Source organism: Marmota marmota, unplaced genomic scaffold, assembly GCF_001458135.2.
Source record: "Marmota marmota marmota unplaced genomic scaffold, marMar, whole genome shotgun sequence".
Taxonomy (NCBI): Eukaryota; Metazoa; Chordata; class Mammalia; order Rodentia; family Sciuridae; genus Marmota; species Marmota marmota.
Window position 1 is genome coordinate 5973370 of NW_025999942.1, and position 22832 is coordinate 5996201.

The 22832-nt window shown below is 37.4% G+C and overlaps 1 protein-coding gene across 16 annotated transcripts in view; it reads left to right on the top strand.

Moving 5' to 3' along the window:
• Klf12 (Kruppel like factor 12) overlaps window positions 1-22832 on the top strand; it is a 430087-nt gene that overhangs the window by 177277 nt on the left and 229978 nt on the right. For 13 of the 16 annotated variants that reach the window (XM_015498734.2, XM_048801306.1, XM_048801307.1 and 10 more), the window contains one exon: window positions 14506-14595. The exons of the other annotated variants lie outside the window; for them this stretch is intronic. In XM_015498734.2, the coding sequence (XP_015354220.1) occupies window positions 14506-14595 (90 nt within the window). The remainder of the gene's footprint in view (window positions 1-14505; window positions 14596-22832) is intronic. 16 annotated transcript variants of the gene reach the window in all.

Here is a 22832-nt window from a genome sequence, read left to right on the forward strand (position 1 = left end):
AAGAAGATAAAAGATCAATTTTTTTAAATGAGTAAAATCTCCTGGAATATCGTCACTGCTCTGTGTGGTGTGTGTGGGGTGAGTATTTGGTATATGCTTTTGTTTTTTCCAGGGATGCTAAATATTTAGAACCAGATAAAAATTTATGTTTATTGTATTGTCATGGAATTCCCTTGGACATAAAAATGATTATTTCATTCTCAGATTAAATAACAAAATAACAGATCTATGCAAAATGAAAATATTTGCAAACATGAGTTGATATAGCCTACTTTAAGTAGTAGAGAAAATACATTGCATCACTTTCTAATAAAACTTAGTAAGTTCCTTTCAGTTTTGTCTCATAGTTTTTAGGTTTGTGCTCTTTAAAATTTGTTTGCAACATGCATATACACATGTGCTTTTGTACTCTCTTGATTAGAGGTCTGCAGTGGCTCTTTTATATTATGAGTGTCAACCTGAATAGGAAATTTGATTTCTCTTATGATCATTTGTTTTTCTTTTAGCATCCTTAGCTCTTTATTTTTTTTTACGTCAAATTCTGAACCTGCCACGCATTTTTTAAAATTATATAGATAATATATGAAATTTATTTAAAGTATCAGCAAAACTAAAAAATATTAACCTACATTCTCTCAGCTCCAGTTTTAAGTGCATATCACTTTAGACCTTTCCCCCTTCCCTACTTCCCCTCTCTCACTTGAAAGCATTGTTTTTGAAGTTGTGGGTACATAATACACTCTTCTTGTGTAAGATGTGGTCAGATTTTCTGAGGCTTCCTTTCTGACCTGACATTTTCCCCTGGCATCCAAGATTGCTGAGGTTTTTCACTCTGCTACTGTCAATTTGTTACACAGTAGACACAGGAACAAGTTTCTGAACAAAGATGTATTTGGCAGTGGGCTGGAGGAGGAGATGATAGCAGAACCATCACATATATGTAAAGACTAACAAGAATAGCAAGAGTCAGTTGGCTGTGACTAAACATGAATTCTGGTAGCTAATTCCACATGCACTCACAAGGGAAAGGTTACTGTCCTGGAGAAGAAGGTGGATGGTGTCATTCTTTGAGAGAAAATGCAGGAAGCAGAGCAAAAAGAAAAGTCTTGCTTTCCTTTTTTTCCTCCCCAAGAGCTTGTGGATTTCAGGTAGACCCAATTGTGGTTTGAGTTCATTAATTGTACCACACCCTTGGAATGTCTGGTTGGAGACATTAACTACTAACAGTTGGAATATAGTTCTGAATGTTGAGACACAGATATGGCTGAAGATAAAAAGTTGTATTCCAGCAATGAGTTCTGCAGTCTGATTGGCAGGTGAGACTACCTGCCTAGTTTTCAATGGGGACACGATTAAGAATATAATTAGGAAAATTATTTGATGTTTGAGAGAGAGTCATGCACTGAGGCCTTTAAACATCCCTGGGCACTAAGGGTCAGTGGCACTTCTCTGATTTTATGACATTAAAACCTTTCCATCTCCCTCTCCTTGTCCTGTCCCCAAATTTCCATAGGGTTTGATGGAGGCCAGAGGAGGACCATGGTACTAAGTCAGGTTGAGAGCCGCTGAAGTTGTAGTTACATCAGCTTGGCCCAGAGACACTGAATGTAATCTGTATATAATCTTAATCTTAATCTTTCTTAGTGCCTACTAAAAAATTTTTCTTTAATGTTTTCTGGTAGAGATTAGAAAAATTTAAAAACTATTATTTAATTTAGCCAGTATAATTGATGTATTTCAATATAGAATTAATTCAAAACTCCCCTTTTTACTGTCTTCAAAGTCCGTGTACATTCTACAATAAAACATTTAAATTTGAACAAGGCACATTTCAGCTGCTTGATTACTGCACATAGCTAATGACTGCTAGTCAGCACAGGTACAGACTGCGCAGAAGCTGCATATACCAATGGAAATGAATTTGTGGTTTACCCTGTCAGCATGTCCCCCACCTAAGAACAATTCCTTCCTTTATTCCTATGAATCAAAAAGAAAGATCCTCTAGAGACCATTCAAAACTAAAAATTGTGTTTCTTGCCCCTCATACCTTTATTTTTTTGTAAGAAAGCACTCTTTCCCACTTTCCTTAGCAATCTAATTTATGTAACCTGTGGTGTTCTTTTAGTTCCCAGGTACTATGTGGCACAGTCACAAGGATGTATTGACTTTCACATTACTTAAAATATAGCATTTCTAATGAAATTATTAAAATATAAACAGGCTTATATTTCAGTTCATATTATGAAATGTGTTGTCCTTGATATAGGGGCATCCTATTTCTGTGAAGAAATGCAGAATATAAAAACCTCATCCAGCAAATCAGATGTACAGTTAAGAATAAAAACTCTTATCTTCTAGTTCCATGTTGCAAGTGTATGTTCTATATTTGTTTGGGTAATTATAGTTTCTTTGGGCATTTTTTGAGGCTAATTAGGTGGATTCTCTTTGGCCATGTCAAAGAATAGGACTAGAAATCTCCCCTGAATTACTATACTAATATTGAAATCCTTGCAGGTTTCTTTCAGTTCTCTTTGCTTAAAATAGGAGCACATTCATCGCCCCTCTCTGGAATCTTTGTACCTGTTAGTGGGAAAATTTTGATAATGACAGAAAGGTAGAAGGAATTCAAATAAGCTAGTCTTATTACAAAACATTAATTTCCCAGCAGGTATATTTCAGAGTTAACTATAAATATACTTTGTATCAGTTATTACCATGTTTTAATGTTGAGGTGCTTTTTATGCTATTTCATTAGATGTATAATTCACATAAAAATAAAATACTTTCCTAATGAGTTCATAATATCAGTAATCATCAAATAGTGATTTTTAAATGAGCCACCTCTCTCTCCCGTATCATATATTTTGAAAACATTTTTTTATATTTATAGCTGAAGGAATGCTGCTGGGATTTGTTATAGAAGACATAGTTACTGCTGAACATCCTATAATGCTCAGGACAAACCCCCATGACAAATGTTCCTCTGCAGATGTTGACAAACCCTGGTCTAAAAGAATATATCTGAGTTACAGCAGCAGATTTCCTAAGCTGAGCAAATTTACTAGCAATCTTGCTAACAGAGTACTTTCTGTGAACTACATTCATTTAAACCGTATTCAGTATCAAATAACAGAATAAGGTAATAGAGACTTCCTGGGTGAAATAAGTTATGCAGGTTCAAATTTTCACTGTTCCTATTTTTACAGGTCAGGTTTATTAAGAGGCAGATAAGAATTTAGAAAGTTTGAGTAAATGCTGTGCAGTTATATAATTTATTAATTAAAATAATATCCAATTTTTTGTTGAATGAGTGTTTTTATTCCCTGACTCATGTTACATGTTAGAATTTGAGTAAAACTATGAGAAGGTTGTACACCTAGTAGACAGCAGAGTCTAAACCAGAAATTCTGATCGTAGGCTCATGATCCTAGGCAATGTCCTATTCTAACATATTTCTGTACAATATTGAGAGTATACTGAAAGAAGTCCAGATATGGAAAACAAAATGCTTTTAGAAGAATAAGAGGATGAGGTAGTTAGAATTCTTTGATGCTCTAAGCATAAAATGAAAGTAAATATGTAACAGCATTGCCAATAAAAATGTTTAATGAGTACTGACACTGAATTATACATAAAATACAATTATTAAAACTAAGGACATTTAATTAGTATAACAAATATTTGGAGAATCTGGAAAACTCAAAACGTGAAGTGGCCAACCCTGGAGGTGGACAGATTGCATTTTGAGAGGAGTGTGTGCTCTTGGCATCCTTCTAGCAATCTCTTTCTCATTCCTGGGATCCAGAATGTTGGGTAGGGGTGGGAAAGAGAAGGGACTGGCTTTGCTATTCTGCTGTGCATCTGATGAGATTGTCTAGACAGTGCAAGCTATTGCAACTTGTTGGTGTAATCTTTTACTACTATTGTAGTTATAGCTCTTAATAACAAGATAGATACTCTGTTATCTTTCATGTGCTTTGATAATGCTTCTTGGACAAAATAAAAATGAAGGTCGTTTGCACAGGGTTTTAAAGAAAGATAAAGTTACATAGTAGGCACCAAAATTTTAAAGGGCTAAATTAGAGATGAAAAAGGGAATGAATTCTTGGAGGAAAAGTTAAAACCTAGTTCACTTATTTAGCAGTTTACACATTTTTTTCTGGCCATTTAAAGACCTGTAAGGTACTCATTCTCTTTTTGTTTCTCTTAGAATGGTAATAATTTTTTTTTTAAAAATGGACTTGAAAATTTTTTTCTTCTAAATTCCTTTACTTATTCCTTTACTTATTCTCAGTTCACAAGTGCTCTTTCTTCAGTCTGTGCAGGAGACAACACTCAACAGCTATGGTTTAGAAAGTTAATCTATTGTGGTTTATGATAAGGAGCCACTTGACATTATGGTAGACAAGAAAAGGTGGAAATATAGGTCAATGATCATTTCTTTTGTTTCCTCCAGAAAATAAATGACTTAATACTAGATAGTAATCTACATTTTCTCAAGGCACAAAAGACCAGTGGTATTATTTCATTGCATAGTCCATTTAGTATTCTGGTTTTTCTTTTCATTTTACATAAATTACTTTTCACAAAGGGAAATGATTAACTATATTAATGTACATCACTAAAACTTCTGCTTGTCCAATACCAATTCATTTTTTGTTGTTGTTGCTTGTTTTGATAACCATGATAGTCTCTAGAACTGATACATTTGAAGGGGAAAAAATAGTATTGGAAGAAGAGTAAATTCTTTTTCTAAAAGTATGTAGCTAATCAGAATCGATTTATACAGTTTTTAAAAATCATTTTCCCCTTTTTGATAAATCTGCTTTTATTATACTCTTTTTCATGATTCAGACTTCTAGGGAGAACCACCCCGCCCCCCACACAACATTTGTTTAACAGATTCTGAGTAAGCAAAACCTTACAATTAAACTATATATCCAAATATCCACACATCCCAGGGTATAGTGTGTCCTTTAAATTAAGGAAAAATGAATAGCGTGGTTTTCTTTTCCCACTTCTTTTCCTTCCTCCTCCTTAGTGTAAAATCTAGAGAAGTTTGTGCCATGCTGGATGCCCTGTCTACACCAGGCTTCCTCCACCAAGGCTGTTGTCAAAGGCTGTTCATTCTTGCTGTGAATTCTCTCAAATAGTTTTCCTTCTGTTCCTGTTTATTTCTATTGCCACTGCTTTTGTTCATGCTCCTCTCTTCTCCTGGGCAGTCACGGGATACCCTGAGCTCATTGCTATCTCTTCTCTGTTTCATCTTATGTCTTTTAAAAAAAAAATTATTTGTTTATTCTAATTTGTTATACATGATGGCGATTTGTTATACATGATGGCAGAACGCAACTCATTTCATATTACACATATTAGAGCACAATGTTTCAAGTCACAGATTTTACACAAAGTATTTTCACAGTGTTTGTGTCTTTATACATGTACTTAGGGTAATGATGTTTAACTCATTCCACCATCATTCCTACCCCCTTGCCCCCTCCCTTCCCCTCCCTCCCCTTTTCCTTATCTAAAGTTCCTCCATTCCTCCTATGTTCCCCTCATCCCTAACACCACTATGAGTGAGCATCCTCATATCAAAGAACACATTCAGCTTTTATTTTGGGAGATTGGCTTACTTTATTTAGCATGATATTCTCCAACTCTATCCATTTACCTGCAAATGCCATGATTTTATGCTCTCTTAATGCTGAGTAATGTTCCATTGTGTTATATGTGTGTGTGTGTGTGTGTGTGTGTGTATGTATATATAATCTCCCAAAGTTTCCCTATCCATTCATCTACTGAAGGGCATCTGGGTTGGTTCCACAATTTAGCTATTGTGAATGGTGCTGCTATAAACATTGATATGGCTGTGTCCCTGTAGTATGTTGTTTTTAAGTCCTTGGGGTATAAACCGAGGAGTGGGATAGCTGGGTCAAATGGCGGTTCCATTTCAGGTTTTCCAAGTAATCTCCATACTGCTTTCCAGATTGGCTGTACCAATTTGCAGTCCCACCAGCAATGTATGAATGTGCCTTTTCCCCCACATCCTTGCCAACACTTATTGTTGTTTGTCTTCACAATAGCTGCCATTCTTACTGGAGTGAGATGATATCTTAAAGTAGTTTTGATTTGCATTTCTCTAATTGTGAGAGATGAACATTTTTTTTTATATATTTGTTGATTGATTGTATATCCTCTTCTGAGAAGTGTCTGTTCAGTTCTTTGGCCCATTTATTGATTGGGTTATTTGTTTTTTTGGTGTTAAGGTTTTTGAGTGCTTCATATGTCCTAGAGATTAGTGCTTTATCCGATGTGCTTGTGGTAAAGATTTGCTCCCATTCTGTAGGCTATTCACCTCACTGATTATTTCTTTTGCTGAGAAAAAGTTTTTTTAGTTTGAATCCATCCCATTTATTGATTTTTGGTTTTAATTCCCCAGAGTAGCCAAAGCAATCCTTAGCAAAAAGAATGAAGCTGGCAGCATTACTATTCCAGACCTTAAAATATACTACAGAGCAATAGTAACAAAAATAGCATGGTATTGGTACCAAAATAGACCTATAGACCAATGGTAAAGAATAGAGGACAGAGTCTAACCCACATAACTACAGTTATCTTATCTTAGACAAAGGCGCCAAAAACGTACATTGGAGAAAAGATAGCCTCTTCAACAAAGGGTTACACATGTAACAAAATGAAATAAACCCCTATCTCTCACCATGCACAAAACTCAACTCAAAGTGGATTGAGGACCAGAGACCTTGCACCTAATGGAAGAAAAATTAGGCCCAAATCTTCATCATGTCGGATTAGGCCCCAACTTTCATATTATATCTTTATGAACCATCTTCCAGATTACATTGAGTACTATTGTTTTGTTTTTCTGTGATATTGAGGATTCAACCCAGGAGTGCTTTAATCATTGAGTTATAACCATAGCCCTTTTTACCTTTTGTTTTGAGATAGGGTCTTGGAATCCTCTTGCCTCAGCCTCTCGAGTTACTGGGATTACAGGTGGGTGCCACTGAACTTGGTACAGTACTGTTATTATAAAAACAAAGCTTAAACATATCTGCTTTTGTTTAATAGGCCTTCATGATTCCCATCAGCTATTGTGTTACACCCAAACACATTTCTTCCCCATTTACTGCAAGCTCTCAGGAGATATTATCTTATTCACCGGCACCCGAAACAACTAGCAAACAGCAAGGCAATAATAAAAAAAATTTAATGAATGAGTGAATTGCCTTAATATATAAGAATTCTCAGAACCTGACCCCAAGTGACCTTTCTGGTCTCATCAGTTACTCTCCCAATGAAGGAAATGTTCTGGCCTTACTAACGTCTTTATTCTTCACCAATATGGAGAGTTCCATAGCGCTAAGATTTTTGTGTATGCTCTTACCTCTGTCAACAACCAGCTTACCACCTCCTGAACCCAAGATAATTAATTGATTTTATATTTATCTGCATGTTTCTTTCCTTAGCCCAACAAATACTTACTTAGCACAATCTATGTATTCCACATAGTTTTCAGTCTGGGGAGTCCTGTTATAAAAGACTAATCCATGCCCTCCTTTTACTTAGATTCTAGTATTAACCGCTGTGATAGAATCTGCCTGCTATGAATCCTGTGATGGCCTAGAGTCTTCACGGTCCTGGGGTTGGGAGCATTTTTCATGAGGTCAAGATGTACCCTGAGCCGAATGGTAGAAAATAGGTTTGGGCAAGTGGTTAGTGGCAGCTGCTATCTGGTGGGGTGAGACATAGGATGAGCTGCTCTTCTGTCCCTTCAGAGTACACATGAGATCACTTTGCCTTTGTCTGGAGCTCTGCCTCAGCCCTGCAACCACCATGGTGATGTCTGGGGTCTGTCCAGAGTAGCCAGCACAGTTCTAAGCTTCTAGAGCTTTGTAGCAGTGACAAAGACCTTTGTCCCTAGTAGCAGTGAAAAATAGACTCACCTCAGTGCGGGATTGCTTGTCAGTTTCATAATGTTGGGCACTTTATGTAATCTCTCTGCACTTTAATAATTATCTTTTCTAAAATGGACATGGTAAAAAAAAAGTTACTGGGGGGTTAAATCACTAGAATGATACTCCACAAAACTTTCTTTTATTCACTAGGGTATTCTAAATAATTGGAGTAGGGCCTGGCCCTCATTAAGTATATTTTGAATGAATAGAAGTAGTAATAAATGAGTGATGTAGGGAATATAAAGCCCATGAAACAATACTTGGTATATAAGTGCTCATTAAATAATATTGTTGTTATAATTGTTCTTATTTTAAAATTTGGAAGCCCTGTGATTATATTGTGGTTGTGTTACAAGTGCTTCCCAGTTGCCACGAGTAGAGAGCCTTTCTGTCCGGGCTCATGGTGGCCGGTCTGTGTGGCATTCCATGTGCCCAGGAAGAAGGCATGGAGCATGGGCCAGAGTACCTGGTTCAATTTCCAAATCTTTCCTGCTCCTGTTAGCTGGCTCTGCACTTTGCTCAGAGAATGAGCTTCTGCTAGCCATGGAGAAGATCTTGCCTCTAATGTCCTCTCCAGGACTGAACTCAACTGTTCCCATCATCTGACATCAAGACCACTCATTAGGCCCTCCCAACACCTAATTCTTGTTCTCACGTATTGGATCTCTCTGTAGAGTGTCAATTCCTGCCCAGGGGAACTGGAACTTTGCCTTCCCTCTCCAGGGTTCTGTTGGTGTGGGTTGGCACTTTTCTTGCTGTGGTATTTTCTGGTTTCTGATGAATGCTGTTCTCCAGTCCCTGGCTGGCCCTTGATACCCCCTCTAGTGCTTCCTAGTTCACGAATGTGTTGTGGACAGAATGAGATGACTTTGGCCCAGTAGAAATCCTCTATGCATACTTAGGGAAAGATTTAGCCAGCTTGCAACCCTCAAATGTATGAATGACAGAAATACCTTTCTATTACAATTTGTATTAACAATGGTTTGGAAAGTGTTATTTGGGAGCTCAGATGTTATTTTAACCATCTGTGCAAGTGAACAAAGGATAGAAGGCATGCATCTGTTGTTTCTAAAACTGCACGGCTACATGTCTCCTCATGATGGAGATAAGTTCTGAGAAATGCATAGCTCTGTGATTTGGTCATTGTGTGAACATCATAGTGCGTACTTGCGCAAACTGAGATGTCTACAACCTCACTGAGTGATACAGTCTTATGGGAACGGTATTGTATGTGTGGTCCATATAAAACTTTGATATGCAGTGCATACTTTATTGAGGCTCTTCAAAAATGCATTTAGTAAATTTGGGTTTCCAGTTTGGGTTGGGTTGTTTGCTCCTTTAAAAACATCCATTTGCAACTTGAATAAGAACTTCTCTTTTTCATGGCTAGTTTAGCAACTGGCACTTAAATGAAACACTTCTAAAATATTTGTGTAAACTGTACATTGTGCGGCAGTTTAGCCCTTTACTAATATAGGGAAACAGAATGATTCTTGCTTTCAAGATAATATACGCTGCTACACTACACACATAATTCAGCTAGTCCTTAGGAGAGAGATTGCTCCCTATGTTTCAATGTGACATTTTTATGGAAGGATTTTGTTTTTGAGGCTGAAGACAAATATTTCAGAGTAATGTACATATGGATCATTGAAACCATGAAAGGGATTTAAATTGAGGGTCCCAACAGGGGGATGCTAAATAGTTTTGGCTTTTAGCTCTGTTAATAAAATGTAGTCACTAATGTGATAGCCATGCTCCCAATCTGCAGAGGAATGACAGATGAAAGGCTGGCTGAAGTGGAAGAGTCTGAGCTGATATTTGTTTTGTACCATATCAGGTACTTTAGTAATTCATATGCCATGTACAAGTGAGTTGCCATTGAGGATATCTGAGCACAGAAAAACATACTTTAATGTTTAACCTTAGCAATTGTAAATTAAATATAATGCGAAAATGCATCTTTCCTGAATATAAAGGTAGGAGATGAAGTTACTTTATTACCCAGATACATGAAACTTTTGTGAAGATATTGAATTAGGAACCAAGAATGTGAATGTTTTCAAAACACCACATTATAGATGAGATTACCATAGATTTCCTGGATGTTGAATTCAGGATGGGCTCATTTGCTAAAATAAATGGGACACTTTTTAGTATAGGGAAAAAAAATATATATATACACACACACACACACACACACACACACATATTCAAGGTTAAAACCCAGAGGTGCTTAACTACTTTGCCACTTTCCTAGCCCTTTTTATTTTTAACTTTGAGAGAGGGTCTTGCTAAGTTGCTTAGGGCCACACTAAGTTGCTGAGGGTGGCTTTGAATTTGTGATCCTCTTGCTCTGCCTTCCTGAGCTGCTGGGATTACAGGCTTGTGCCACTATGCCCTGCCAGAAACTTATACTTTCATTAAGTTAGGAAAACATATTGAAAATGTGATTTAATGGGGATAAAAGGTAAAATAGCTTTGAAACCAGAGGCTGATTTAAATTAATATTGTCATTCCCTAAAATATGGTTTCTCACCATTACCAGAAGTTTCACAGTTCCTTTACTAAGCTCAGTCTGAAGAAGCTGATACTAGATTCTAGAGCTATCCTGAAGGAACCTTCAATAGGGTGTCACATTTTTACCCCATTTTTATGTATAGAGTGCATATTGATAGGGAGGAGAGTAGGCAGGTGGATGGAGTATAACTGTTGAAAGTACAGCTTGGGGTCAGACTCCTTGGGTTTGGAACACAGCCCTCTCACTTACTAATTGTGTTAGCCTGGTAATGTAACCTCCTTGTGTCCCAGATACTTCAACTTCAGATAATAAAAGCATCAACCTCTTGGGTTACTGTGAGGATTAAATGAGTATCTCTGTGCACAACACTTAGCACATGGTTTGGTCTGTGGTATATATGCAAATATTAGCTGTTAATTTTATGTTTGTGACCTATTATGTCCTGTACCCAGAGAGGGAAAAACATATTTTTGGCATAGGAAATGAAACCTGTTTAAAAGTCAAACTGTTGAGGTCGGGTGTGGTGGCGCACACCTATAATCCCAGTGGTTTAGGAGGCTGAGGCAGAAGGATCATGAGTTCAAAGCCAGTCTCAGCAAAAGTGAGGTGCTAAGCAACTCAGACCCTGCCTCTAAAAATAAGATACAAAATAGGGCTGGGGATGTGGCTCAATGGTCAAGTGCTCCTGAGTTCAATCCCTGGTACCAGGAAAAAAAAAAAGTTAAACTGTTGATTATTGACTCGCTAGCTCCTTATTCCAGTTATGCATACCAACCCGTACTTAGGAGGGATGGGAAAAGACCTGCATTATGTGGGTAGGAGGGCAAATTGTAAAGCTGACCTGAGAAGTCATCGTCATTGCATGTTTGAGTTACCGTCATCAAAGACCAGTTCCTTCTCCTTGCTGCGCATGCCATTCTGAATGTTTTGAGATGTTGGCATCAATCACTGTTGCACTTATATGGCTTTTGACTAGGAGAGTTACTATCTGCTGGACGACTGTGTTGCCAAATCCTATTTGGCAAATAGGACTATCCAGAGCACTGTTCTCACTCACTGCACATGGAATTGGTCAACAGCCAACTAACAAAATCATACAGTAAAATGTGCAGTTGATAAAACTCACTCATAGGCAACAACTTATACATATATGTGGTGTGTTTATATATATACTATATATATAATGCACCGCTATACATGAATTATAATTCTGAGGGTCACAGAATATCAAAATGTTTGTTACAACATAAATATGCAAAGTACTGTGACACTAAAATTGATGACTCTGTAATTTTATTTTCCTCTTGGGAATCAATTGAGCTATTGATTCCACAGCAGATGTATTTTGATTAAGATCATGGCAAGATATGTTTGACAGCAATTCCAAGTTATTAGAACCTATTACACTTTTGAAGTTTAGTCATCTGAAATTGTATGTATATGACCTTAGCTTAGTGAGATAATAAATCTATCACTATTTTGTTCCAAGGACTGTATCTTCAATGCTATAATTACCATGCACTGTTTAAAAATTGTGTGCCTTCCTGGGTGGTTTGAGCATGCTGAGCCTTACATTTAGGCTAAGCAGGGTTAGAATCATGCATATGCTTCATATATATTTACAATCCAATTTTTGTGCATATATACAGGTTGAATCTGTACTGTTTAAGATAGTTGATTTTTCAGCACAGTTGAGGCTTGGTTCTCTAGCTGTGAACATTGCTAATTGTGTTGTTTATTACGGTTGTGGCTATGAATGATTCTGTAAAATCATAGTAGAATTATTTCCAGTGAAAACTTGATTTAGTAAAAGAGAAAAATGTATATTTTTCACTTTTACATGAAACTAAAATGTACATAGTGACTTCTACACATATTATAGAATGAATTATTCAGGACCAACAATGGAAGTTTTAAAAAGCCATCATGAAAATAGTGTTATTTATATGTGCTAAATGAAACATGGACCCAGCCAAGTTTTTATGATTTATAAGTTTTTAACTTCAAAGACTCTGGTTAGCTTGCATTTTTTAAACTAATGAGTTTATCACAGCCAGTGGGGAAGACGGTTAAAGTATATCAGTTGTAAATTGGTACAAAGCACTAAAAGGGACATTAGCCTCTAATCAGATTCTAACAGTTCATTAAACCTGCCTTTCCAGATTGCTCTTTGTCTTTTCTCCTTCTTTGCTTAGGCCTTCCTTATAAGGCATCTTGTCCCCTTTTCATCTGGGCAAGACCTCCTCCAGGGTAGGAAGCAAGATCAGCTCATTCTTCACTGTCCACCAGCCCCACTGCCTGCAGAATGCTTCAGCAAGGCAGGTTCCTAGAGCTGCTTATGAGGCTGGGGAGTTGAGGTCTGGCTGGCTGTAGGAAGGCTTTCCTGAGACCTGCTGGTGGCATGCCAAGCTGGCTGCTTCCAGCCACAGAAGCAAGTGACCCATTAGGATTTGAGATCCATGCCTGATGTGCAAACAACCATAGGCCCAGGCCTAGATGAAACGATTTTAAATTTGGAACAAATTAACTGAGCTTACCAGCAATACCACCGTTCCTTCTGCTCTAAGCTATCTATTAGAATGCAGATCCACTCCCCACAAAATATGGACAAGTCAAAAGCAAGACTGTAAGAAAATGAATCCTCCCAGTTTTGAAAATATTGTTCATTTCCTGAAAAAAGGTGACACTAATTTTGTTTTCTTATTTTTATTACTTAATAGACTAGGCAGTGTGGACTTTTTAAATGTTCACTAGTTAACTTGAGTACATTTTTTTTTCCTTGTTGATTTCCCAGCAAATATAGGATAAAAGGCACTATATATTTTATTTCTTATATTATTTTCCTTAAACAAAGAGTCAAGAATTATGAGAAATAGAGCTTCACTCTACTGCACTCTGTTGGTATTATATGGTAATAATGCTTTCAATTTCTGATTTGTTGAAGTTGTTTTTCGTAGAGAAGTAACTCTTTGGAGGAGAAATTATACTAACCTTTGTCACCCATGTAGGCAAAATATTTAGGAACTGATCTTACACTTAAGACCACTTCAGTGTTATGTGTTTACATTCTGTAATTGAGACAAAGATAATTATTGTAAAAACACAGATTTAGTCTTATAGTGTCTTAGTTTAGCTGGTATTATTAGGTACTTTACACATGTTTAAAACAAGCCTGATTTGGACCTTAGGTGTACACTGATGTGGGGCTCTCTGGCGCCCTGCAGATGTTACTCCAGAAAATTCTTACAGCAGTAAAAATGAGTAGAAAATAAATTTATTCATATAAATGTTTGAAATTCTATTATGAACCACAACATAAATAAGGTTCTCCTTTCAGGAGGTGGTGAATCAAGGCAAACATGTACTAGAACAGGAAAAAAAAATTTTTTTTTTGTTCCTTAGTTTTGACTTTAAGAATTTAGTCTTAATTTACAACTTATATTGGCTTTCCTTAAAATAGTGTTTGGGGGAATGATGATGTAGAAATTTTCACTTGATCAGAATTGCCATGATGTAAAAATTAAATGAGTCCAGAATTATATTATCTTGCTTTTAAATTATTTAAGCTCTGAGAGTATATAAATTATTTTAAATCTTATTTTCTCTTTTATGAATGCCTGTACACAGGGCAACCTCTAGGACTAAGAAAGAGAAAAACTTGGCTTATATTTCCTTCCATTCTTGAGAAAGTATGATAAATTGTCAGCTCCATAAAAATTAATGTAAGGTTTCCACACTGCAGTTTATTACAGGCTGACCTCCAACCCAGAGGTCAGAGGATCAGACTGATTAATTCAACTTCTTGGTCATTATTTCAAATGAAAGTTCAGAGTGGGGGATAATTGGTTATGATGATACCTTCATTTAATTATACTTCATTGTTAAAGAATTAGGTTAGCGGTACCAAAGGTACTACTAGGAAGCAAGACGCTATCAGATGTCCTCTTTTGATGCTGTATAACTAAATCTCTCTCTCTCTCTCTACTCTCTCTCTCTCATTCTCAGAATATCAACACCTTTGAGAACAGAATGTTAATGCTTGATGGGATGCCGGCAGTCAGAGTCAAAACAGAGCTTTTGGAATCTGAACAAGGGGTAAGCAGAAGTTTCCAGTGACGCCTGCCTCCTTCCCTTTTTGATCATGCCCTTTGTATCCAGGGCACCCAGAGCACCTATACGTTTTCCCACTGTTTGCATTTTTCTCAAGTAAAAATTACCTGAGATGGTGGTTGGTTCTCACCCAGTTTTAACCTCGACTGTTCCTCCCTTGGAAGGAATAGCATCTTGAAAACAGGGAAGCACAGGGACCTTCTAAGAATGATTACATCTCTTTAAATTTGGTGGGTGTTTTGAAAAGCTAATAAAAACCCACCACAAAGGGAAACATGAAGAAATGAGATGAGAATTTAACCTCATGACAAAAACAGCTAGGTTCTAAGTTAAGAAGTGTCAGAGCCCAGGGAGTGGGAATGTTATCGCTTACTGGATGAATTTCTCTTTTGACCTTGGTATTTACACCCTCCCCCCCCTTTTATTTCAACTCCAGGAAGACTAGGGAATGGTTGATGAAATTGAGGTCAGTGAATTTGAAAAGTACCTAAAAACAAAGAAAGTTTATATGTATGTGGCACATTACCTAATCAAATTGATGAATTAATTTATGGGCACTGAAAATATAAGGACTAAAACACAGGTTTTATTTTAAGGACATAGGACATTACATTTTATATTTGTCAACTTTATAGCTCCACTAACGTAAAGCATACAGGTAGTATAATTGATTGCAGAATTGCTGTCCACTCTGTATATATAAGGGGGAAAAAACTCTGCTGTGTGCCTGAATGCATGTGGGCTACCTGTCTTATTAAATCTCCAGCACTGAGACACTGCAGATGACTGCTACAAAGACATAAGTAAATGTATAATCTTTACCTTTTTAATATATCTTTTTTCAAAAATACTACATTAGAATCGGCAATGTTTTGTTCTTGGAAACTCAAAAAATATTTTAGACATGAATAAAAATGTGTTACAGAAAATCAGTATGAAAGTTCATCTGCGATTCCACTCAAGGGGTGGGATACCAGTGTACCAAAGGATTTCATGATGGCTGCTGAGGTTTCAGATCCACGTAGTGGCAGTTAGAGGGTCTCAGTAACTTTGACATTGCTGAGCAGTGGGTGACAAGGTATATGACATCTCAACATAGTGTCTCCTTTTCAAAGTAAGAATGTGTTTGTTGAAACAGATCTGGTTATGGTAGAGGATGGCATTTCACTTAATTGTTCAGTGTTGATTTGTATAACTCTGAAATGAACTTGGTGGAGTATGTTAGCCATTGAAGCTTAGTGTAATGACACACTCTCAAGGAGCCAGCCCAAGGCTGAGGCAGTAGAGCATCATAAAGGAGAAAACTGTGTGGCAGTTCTAAAAGTTCATTGTCCCTAGACAGCCTTCCATGAAGAGTTATGTGCTCACCTGGTTTTCTGGCCAAACTGTATGGTTAAACTCCATAGATCCTTCAAAACATCTAGATATTTTTTTTAACCTTGATTAGTTTATCTAACCATAAGAAGGGTTTATTTCAGTTTTTTAAAAAATTCTGTTGTCTCAATTCATTTCTCAAAGTCTAGATGCATTGTCATGAGTTTAATAAAGTAAATTTGTGCACAGTTCACAGACATCATTACATCTCATTCAGAGAGGATGGACTTTTTTATTGGTGAGGGGGAAAAAAGTGAAAAAGCAATCTGGGTTTCACAGTGCTGCTTTCATTTCATGATACTTTCTTTAACTTGAGTAGCAGTAATTCCATTCAAACTGTACATGTTAGAGGAAGGCAAAAGCTACAGAACACCTGCAGTCAGAAACTATGACCTGGACCAATGGTCAAAGCCAAGGTAGAGTGTTGTTGCCAACAGCCTGGTAATCTTTAACAGTATCCAGAGAATTCTTCACCCTTTACTGTCATCATTTTTCGATTTCAAGGTAATCTTTTTGTGAAAGATTTAAGTGTTCAAAAAAAAAAAAAAAAGCCAATGCTTGTAGAGTTTTTACAGTGTAAATAAGAACCCCACATTACATTGTTTATAAAGAGCATTATTTTGTACTTAAACAGGGAAAGGAAAAACTGTGGGGTATTACTTAATGCCACTTCAATAAAATCAATTTTCTCTTTTGTGAGTGGGGTAGGTGTTGATATTTTAACCCTAATTTAAATTGTGCATGTTGGAGGGAAATAAAACCTTTAATATTTTTTTCTTAGTTTTGTATGAACTTCTTAAATAGGAGAGAGATGATTTCATTCTCTCATAGTAAGGCTTCAAGAGAAACAATTTGCAGTGTTTATTAAAATATATTGGACTTTAACTTTTTATAGAATACAATAATTTAAGGTATAAAATCTGAACTTGAATGATTTTCAGTTTTGGCCACTTCACTGGATTTTTCATTGGTGATGATGGGGCAGATGGTATATATCATATAATTTCAGAATCTCATGCCTGCTTTTAGAAAGAGTGCTAGAATTTTGATGATTTCATAATTCTTTCCTTATTTACAATTAAAGACTGGCTGAAGATTGATTCTTTGAAAACAAATGTCACATAAATGGGCTATTGAAATTTAAATAATCCTTGTGTGATTATGGGATTTTGAAAAAAAGTATGACATGTTGTTTACAGCAAACAAAAAATTAGGTAAACTCACTGTATCACAGTAGTGACTGAGAGCCCAGAGTTGGTATGGTGGTTCAGTCTACTACCACACTGAAAAACCTAGTTTTGAGATTTTATCCTTGACACAGGCATTAACCTTAAGTCTTTGGGGGAAGAAAACAGATACTTTTTTTTTTTTAGCATTTTTAAAGATTCACCACTGTACCCAACCCTGTCTCCATGAACATGCTTGTTCTAAGTAGTCCCTCAAGTCTCCCCCTTTGAGCTGGTTTCTGCAGGTGTCCTGCCCCTCCAAGAAATTCATGACCTGATGAGCACATTTCAGAGCTGAAAGGAAGACCGTGGACCATGCCAGGCCAGGTCTCCGAGAAGTTCTGGCTGCTTTGCCCTGCTCTCTGAATGAACATTATAGAATGTGAACTTGGTCACGTCTCTTCAATCAGACTGTAAGCTTTTAGAGGGCAAGAGCTGTGTCTTAATATTTCTTCCCTGTATCTCTGGTAGTTCCTGATACATGGTCATTGGTCAGCAAAAACATGATTTATTCAACTTGTCTACACACTATAACTAGCATTGTAAAAAATATACAACCCATCAATAGCTAGTTGTAAACCTACTCTGTCTGCTTCAAAGGGTTATTGTGAACAGGATAATCAAAATTGTAACTATTGGAAACACACATTCTTACTGGTGGTGCAGATCTCAGTCTTGCAGCTGTGTGAACCAGATGGGCATGGCAACACAACAGCTCCAGCTCTGGGCACCTTCTGTTTGGATTTCTCCAACTCACAGTTCAGTTGTGTGATATCTAAGTCGATTATCCTGAAACGTGACTTCAGTTTTCTTCGGGCTTGTTGGTAATATGGTGCATGCTGCTAAGCAGTCTGTAGGAAGGGCATGCGCTCTTGTGATATGCTTCAGGGGCACAGCAAGGAGTGTTTGAGTGACTTTATCTTTGACCTTATGTTCTTATGCCCTGCTGTTACAGGAACTTCCCAAATGCTGTCAGCCTTTGGATGTTCTAACATGTTATTAAGCAAAGGACTATAGCAGGAAGAAGAGTTTTGGAACTTCTACACTCAGATAAGGCAGTACACAGAGAAAGGGCACTGCCTCAAAGACATAAAACACAATTTTATTCTTGGCACTGCAGTTTACCAGCTTGAATGACATGGGGAAGTTTCTTTATATCTCCAGGCCTCTCTGGCCTCATCTGTGCAGTGGGGGTATAGGAGTCGGCCTTTGCAGGTTTCGCCTGACAATCTGATCCTGGGGAAGAGCAAGGAGGGAGAGAAAGCATTTCTAACTAGGAGTTTGACAATCTCATTACAACAAAGCTACTTGTGAGTGAAAGTAAATATGTAAGACTTTAAAAGGGAGACAGACTTGAATTCACCTGCTTGTTCAGCCTGGTACTAGTCTAGAGGAATAGGTTGTCTTCATCAACACGGTCACTTCAACTGGGAGGTGAACAGTCAGGGTTATAAGAGATAAGAGACTGCCTACATGTTGCCAGTGGTGAATAAATATTTTCCTTTTGAAGAAAAATGGGAGTAAAAGGTCATGTCATGTCCATTTCTCTAGCTGTGAGTTTCATGAAATATTTAATATAGATTTTGGCATCTATGTTACCCCATGCAGATTTAAGGTAAATCTTAAAATAAAACCCTTATTTTTTTCACTTTAATTTTTATTTAAGTACTTCTGTAGAATTGCTTCAAATCCTAATTGGATTTTATCACCTGGCACAAAAGAACAATAAAATGAGAAAATAATCATAAGTGTTATTATTCTTTGGTTTGATAATGGTATTTGTCCACACCTTTAAAAAAAATAGTTCTTGGCGCATATACTTTTAAGATACCTAATGAGTTGGACACAGTGATGCGAATCCATGGAATCCCAACAACTCGGGAGGCTGAGGCAGGAGGATTGCAAGTTCAAAGCCAGCTTCTGCAACTTAGTGAGGCCCTTTGCAGCTTAGTGAGATCTTGTCTCAAAATAAAAAATGAAAAGGGCTGGAGATGTAGCTTAGTAGATGAGCTAAGCTTGGATTCAATCCCCAGTTAAAAAAAGATTACTGAAATATTTATAGTTGGAATTGTAAATATGTTTTGGATTTGCTACAGAATTAACTGGGAGGGGAGAAAAGATAAGGATAGAGATGAAACAAGACTGGTCATGATCCTGTCATTACTGAAGCTCGCTGACAGGTAAGGAAGAGGTGTTATTTATTCTACCTCATTTCATATATGTTTGGAAAAAAAATTTTTTTTTTGTATTAGGCATTGAACCCAGGAGCGCTCTACCACTCAGCTACATCCTTAGTCCTTTTTATTTTTAATTTTGACACAGGGTCTCCCTAAGTTGTCAATGCTGTCCTCAAACTTTCGATTCTCTTGCCTCCACCTTTATTGCTGGATGACAGGCTTGTGCCATGGCTTGTTTGAAATTCTTTAAATTGTTTTAAAAAGAAAAAAGACCTCTTTAAATTAAAAAGAAATGTGGGAAAAAATTACTTGGGTGCAGCTTTGGCAGTGTTGGAGAAAAACACAAACATCCCTTGCTTGGCCTCCCATATTGTCTCCTAAGGCCCACACCTGTGTGGCAGGTGTGAGAGCACTACTCTGCCTTCCTGTGCCACCTGCAAGGTGTTGTAGCCCTCGATTACCCACCCTCTGAATTGTGGACTGGCATAGAAGAGTGGCAGTAGTGTGGTACTACCACTAGAGAAGGAGACTGAGTGTTGCAAGAACTTTAAGTGTTCCAGGCTGCCTGTAATTAATTAAGTGGCAAAAGACTTCAGTGTTTCCACTTGGGAGAACCTACAGCCCTTTGCCACTACAGCCCTGTAGCGAGGACGAGTGCAGGGGTGGGAGTGGCAGGGATAGGTTCATATGTATGCTCCAGGTCTCACTAGCAGAAAATATCAGCCCTGCTCAATACAGATCCCTGGAGCACTCTCATTTTCCAAGTAGGACAAAAGAGGGCAACGGGGAATTGGTCTTTTCCTTGGAGGCAGCTTGCAGTAACTTTACTAAACCATCCTGCAGGACATTCATAACATAGTGTGGAGGATGATTCTCTATCAAAAAGAGCTGACTGGCTTCATGAAGCACCTCTAATGGAACTTGCCAAAGAGCAGAACTTAGGTTTTATGATTCTCATTATTCTTCCTCACCGCAGCCCAGGAACTTATGAATAGGCAGCACTCAATAAATGGTGATTCATTCCGAGACTGTTTGTTGTAAGCAGAAGCCTGTTTGCCACTCTATAGAATGGAGAGGAGTTTAAGACTGGTAGTGTTTAAAAAAAAAAACAAGAAAAAAAAAACAAGTTTTAGGCTTAATGAAGAAATATAGACAGATGCTATGGAATGCTTGTTTAACAGCCAATTGCATTAAAATTCAGTAGCATTTTGATGGCAGGGGAGAGGGGGACCAACAACAAACCTAACTTTCCCTTTGTAAACCTCTATGTTTAATTTCACATTAAAGATTTAATGTACATTTGTGCATAAAGGCTTAGTAAGACAGTGTTACTTTAATGACTGTCAGAGGTGAAGCAAAGTCATTTGTTAAAAATGCCACTTGGATTCCACTCTAGCAGAATCTCATTATTTCCCCTCCTACTGTGGAACAGGGCCTGGCATTGCTAGTAAATTGGTAGAATTATCTTGGAAATATGAATTTGCGTATCATTTAATACTCTCTGATGACCCACTGCTTGAGGTCTTTTGATCTGTAGTGAAATATTTGCATGTCACTACCTGGTTCCAAAGACCAGTGTGCAGAAGCACAGCTTCTGCTAATGGGAGAAGACTTAAAAAAAAAAAAAAAAGCAAGAAAAAAATTCTGCACTTAGAAAATGCATATTTTAGGGAACAGATATCCTCCACTAAAGATGCAGAGTTAGACTGATTTTAATAATGTCAGAATGGCCAATAAATGTATTAATAGAAAGAATTGAAAATCAATGAGCTGTGATAGTAATTACAGATAGTACCCAAGGGAAATATAGCAGGCAGACAAATTCTTTCCCTCAGGGCCTGCCCTGGGCAAAGCTGTGAAGTTGATCATTCTGCCCTGTTTCTTTCCCTTTAGCAATGTACTTTCTCCTTCAACTTTATTCTCTAGTCACCCACAATCCTGAGACTCCCCAAACCCTCTGATTGTACCCCCAATGGTTCAAGGAACCTATAGATGACCAGTTGAAACTGCAGTCTCATTAATAGTAGAATGTAAAATGTATCCTTTCTAAAAGTTATTTGCATTTTTATAGAGTCAGTCCTTTGTGAAAAGGAATACTTCTTACAGAAATTTCATGCTCCAAGTAATTTGGGGATTTTGAGTTGAGGCAAATTAACCTTTCAAGAACATTTCAGCTTAGGGAAGATGGTGATCTACTTGTCTTTTGGTTGAAGAAAAAAATATCAAAAAATTTGTACCACAAAGTATGTATTTCCCTCTATCTGGATGTGTCTTCTTGTGCTACCATTTGCATACTGATTCAGAGTGTATAAAGCACATCCTCAAAAAAAAAAAATCCTATTTAACCCTTGGAGGACTTTTACTTCTGATGACGAAAGAGTAACTCCTGTGGGAATTGACTTCCTGCCATAAAAATAGAAAACCAAGCAGAGTATTGGAAATATCTTTCACATGTTGGACAGCAGGCAATCATCTTTGGAAAAGGAGTGAGAAAAGAGTCAAACTGGAGACAGCCTCTGGGCTGAGCAGGGAGAGGAGGGCTTGCAGTCTCCTGGGTTAGGCAGGGATTCGAATTGGGGGAGATCAGAGCAGTCAGCTCTTGAGAGGAACAGAAGGGAGTTGTACAAAGAGAGAATATGGAGATCTTTTAATTTATTTTTTAGGTGTAGTTGGACACAATGCCTTTATTTTATTTACTTATTTTTATGTGCTGCTGAGGATCGAACCCAGGGCTTCATACGTGCTAGACGAGCGCTGTACCACTGACCTCCAACCCCAGCCCCAGTATGGAGATCTTTAGAGGGTCCCTGAAGGGTTTTGCAGAGAACTTATCTTCCTGTGAGTGGTGGAAGGCAAGAAGACCAACTGGAAGGCACTAGGCCAAACAATTTCTGGAGCACAGGTGACGTTCACACAAACCAGAGTGGAGAATCAGGTTCATATCTGGGGTGTTAGGAGAGATCTCAGAAGGGTCACAGCTTAATAAAGGGTTTAGGTACACTTGGTCCCAGAATAATCTGATTGGAACCTGCCTTGACAAACCTTAGAAGCAACAAAAGGATTTCAGGTTCCTCGACGGTGTGCAGAAGAAAAGAAATCTACTCTAGAGTTTTAACATGAAATAATGTAAAAATCAAGTTTTAGCATGAAATATTGTAAAAATCGCAGTGTCTGGCATTTAGAATTGCCAGATGTATAAAGAAGTAGGAAAATACAACTCATGACCCAATGAAAAAGTGAGTCAACGGAAACACACCCAGAAATGACAGAAATACTGAATTCATAGGCAGGATTTTATAATCCAAGATTTAAAGGAGAACCTGAACATTATGACAAAATATTAACTGTGAGGTAGGAAAAATGTATCTTAAATTTAAAAATAAAATAGATGGCATTGATACATATTGCAGAAGAAGAAGATCAACGACTGAGTCAAGAGCAATAG